General features: G+C 43.9%; 1 protein-coding gene across 1 annotated transcript in view; it reads left to right on the forward strand.

Annotated features, from left to right (window-relative positions):
• The first annotated feature begins 2,292 nt into the window (after nt 1-2,292).
• The window catches only part of DSE (dermatan sulfate epimerase), an 81,430-nt gene continuing 80,274 nt past the window's right edge, over nt 2,293-3,448 (forward strand). Inside the window, exon 1 of the mRNA XM_006164989.3 lies at nt 2,293-2,391. Coding sequence (XP_006165051.1) covers nt 2,388-2,391 — 4 coding nt within the window. The 5' untranslated portion in view covers nt 2,293-2,387. The remainder of the gene's footprint in view (nt 2,392-3,448) is intronic.

Consider the following 3,448-nt stretch of genomic DNA (forward strand, 5'->3'; position numbering starts at 1 on the left):
ATTCGCAAGAATGTGTTAGTCATTTCCTTTTTTTTGACAATGTTGATAGAACCGTAGAGTAAAGCCATCTGTTAGAGAAAGCACATCTGTTGACTGTTTGGGGCTATTTCTGGGAGGAAGGGGTCACTTTTCCCTAATCCTGACACTGGTGTGAGGGTAGGGATTCCTTTTCCTACTTCATGCAAAGATGACAAAGCACACTAGCTGCTGTCCTGGAACAGAGGAAGAAAATACACATAGGTAACTCGTGGGTCTTCACCTGATGAGAATATTCATCAATGGCATGCTTATTCTTTTTCGGTTGGCAATGGTAGTTGCCTAAGAATCAGAACTTAGATAACAGCATAGCACATAGACCAGATTAGCAGAGAATGTAAATTGGAAATTAGAATTACTCAAATTATTAATATATCAGTAATACCCAGCTGGTCATAAGCCTAAAGAAGAGGCCTAATTTATCATAATAAAATTTAATGAATCACATGTTGAGTGTTGAACACCAACTGTAATGAGTATAGGGTTGGGGAAGTGTGTTGTAGCAGCAGTTGTGAAAAAAAAAAACCACAATGTTGACACTTTAGGGTTTAAGCAGATTGTGATATAGGAGCCAATGGGGTTAACATTGCTGCTATAAGAGCTCCAAGGAATATACTTAGGGAAATACAGTGATTAGAGCAAAGCCATTAAACAACTTTCTACTCTATTATTTAGATGAAAACTTTAATTCTATTCTTGGGATCAGGGCTTGCGAGAGATGTTGGCAAGATAAATCTCTTTTCTAGAGCTTTCAGAATAGGTGAGAAAAGGCCGATGGAGTTGATATGCACTCTGGAAAACTGACGCATTCTCCTGTGGAATAAAGGCGAACGCATCCTGTAGATGCCAGGACAGAATTGCAGATCTGTCCAGACTACTGTACTGCAGCAGGGAGGGAAGGCCTTCGCAAGAGACGGGTATCACCAGAGCAGGTTTCCAGGTCAAACACAAAACTAGGGGACAACTGGTGGGGTGGTGGTTAAGGCTCTGGACTCCCTCATGATTGACCAGGGATTGAGTCCCAGATTGAGCAGCTTGAAAATTTTGCCGTGCACGTGTGCCTGAGTGCATGCCCAAAATCCCGAGAGGAGAATGGAGGAGAAGGGAACATGATGTGTCCATCCACTCTAGGGGGTGATTTTTCACTTTCCCTTTCTCTGTCTCTGGGGAGCACATATGGCAAAAACCTAAAAAATATAAAAATAAAAAAAATAAAAAGGACAAAATTAGGAGCGGAGAGTAGCAAATGACAATGGGTATAGTAATTCTGGTTGCACATCATGATCACTTGGGAAGAGATTTTATGAAGCCAATGCTGGTGTTTGGGCTCAACCCCAGAGATCCTGATTTGCTGGTCTGGTTTGGAGTCCCTATTAAAATATTTTATCAGGGCCAGTAGGTGGCATGGTGGTTAAAGTGCTAGACACTTCCACGTGACTGACCACAGTTTGAGTCCTGGACCTGGTGGCTTGCTTTCTCACTTTCCCTTTCTCTCTCTGTGTGTCTCTCTTTGGTCAAATTAGAGGAAATGAAAGAATACATAATTAATTCTTTAAAAATTTTTCAAAACTGCCCTGTTGATTCTAAACTACTAGATTGGAGAATCACTGAACTAGAAGACTATATGTTGGGAGTTTAAATAAATGAAACCAGACATTTTTATCTAAGGTCTCTTCCAAATTTGAGAAGATGAATGGACACTAGCACTTATGAATAACATACTACAGCTAGGCACTATTGCAATTTATTCTAACAACAGGACTAATTAAATTTCCTTAGCACAGCATCTGGTATGTAATAAATATTAGCTATTTTTATTGTATCCTCTCTGTAAGTGTTCAGTGGGAGATATATATATATGTGTGTGTGTGTACACACACACACACACACCACACACACACACACACAGATGAGGAAACTGAGACTCTGAAGTTGAGTTAGTTTTCCAAGGTTCACAGTAGTAAATTCCAAAGTAAGGATTTAAAACAGATTAAAGCTAGTTATATTAATAACTTCCAGGGTCCCTAATCTGCTCCATCCCTCTCCTCTAAAACATCTAGGCCTTTACATTGGTGGTTTACCTTAGTGAATGTTTAAACATTTTAGCAGTACTAGTACCTCTGATCTATTTGTAAGGAATTGCATCTCTTAAATGCAATTTCTGAAAAAGAGAAGCATAAAAGTAGACATCAGCATTTTTTTCCTAATGTGGGCAGAAAGAAGTTCCTCTGCGGGTCTTGAGAAACTCTAGGGCAAGCAGAATGGATGGAAGTGACCTTTCAGAACTCAAAGTATTTGGACAAGCATGGAGAAAAGCACTGATCCCAGTAAAACATCTTCAATTCTACTGAATGGGTAAGCAACATCTTCATCTATTACTCAGTACAGGCTAATTCCGGGAGGTTAACTGCATGCTAACAATGAAGAAGGGAAATTAGCTCTGAGGTGAGACCCTGGTCATATTCGACACCTCCCTGGGGCCTGATTGGAGCCAGCTGAATGTGTATGCAGTGGTTGGTTTTAAGAGAACAAGAGGAACCTTCTCCAAGAGGCTGTGAGTACAAAGGTCGTAAATACTGCACCTAAAGAACTGCAGTAGACAAGGGATCTCCCTCCCCGCCCAATTCCCCATTGTCCCCCTTACCCCACGCAGGCTTATGAGGTAAGATAAATGACATTTTCTCTTGTGGGCTGCATACATTAAATATTCTGCTCCCGATTAAGATCTGTTCAGTTTACAGAGTTCCATACTTTTGGTTTTAGTGTATTGATTAGTAAAATCAAGGCAAGAAATGTTTTTGAATAGGTGATTTTTCTCTTGGAGAGCAGAGTAAAACCGAATGCCGAAGAAAAAGGAGTAAATATTTTGGAGAAGGTGGGAAGGTCTGAAGTTACTAACAGACCTTAGTAAAAGTCTAAGGCTTCTCTCTTTCCTCTCCCAAGGCTGCAAGGAAGCATCAGCTCCTTCCCCCTGAGCCTCCAGAGTTATCTTTCCTTTGGGTGTGATTCCAGAGTCAAACCCACAAGGAATGGGCTATAGGAAACGAGAGCAAGTTAGAGCCACAGGGGCCTCCGAGGCAGGGGTGCATGGAGTCAGGGCCCGAGTGCCGGGGAAGGACCGGAGCTGCGAGTCTGACAGAAGTGGGGGAGAAAGAGCAGCGTACCGGAGGTTGGGGTTCGACCTGGAAAGTGGGGGTCCGGGTTTCCCCTTTCCTATTCTCGCTTCTCCAGCTCTGGTGACGTTGCGGTTTCCTCCTCCCTCCAGCCGAGCCTCAGCGCCTGCCGCGTCCCGCCCTCCGCCTCAGTCGCCCACACCCCACCCGCCCGCGCCAGCCGGGCTTGCAGTAGCGCCGCCCGAGGCTGCAGGGCGCATCCCGGGGCGCGGCGCCCACCCGCACCCACCGCGCGGGCC

Source organism: Tupaia chinensis, unplaced genomic scaffold, assembly GCF_000334495.1.
Source record: "Tupaia chinensis unplaced genomic scaffold, TupChi_1.0 Scaffold143787_1, whole genome shotgun sequence".
Lineage (NCBI taxonomy): Eukaryota > Metazoa > Chordata > Mammalia > Scandentia > Tupaiidae > Tupaia > Tupaia belangeri.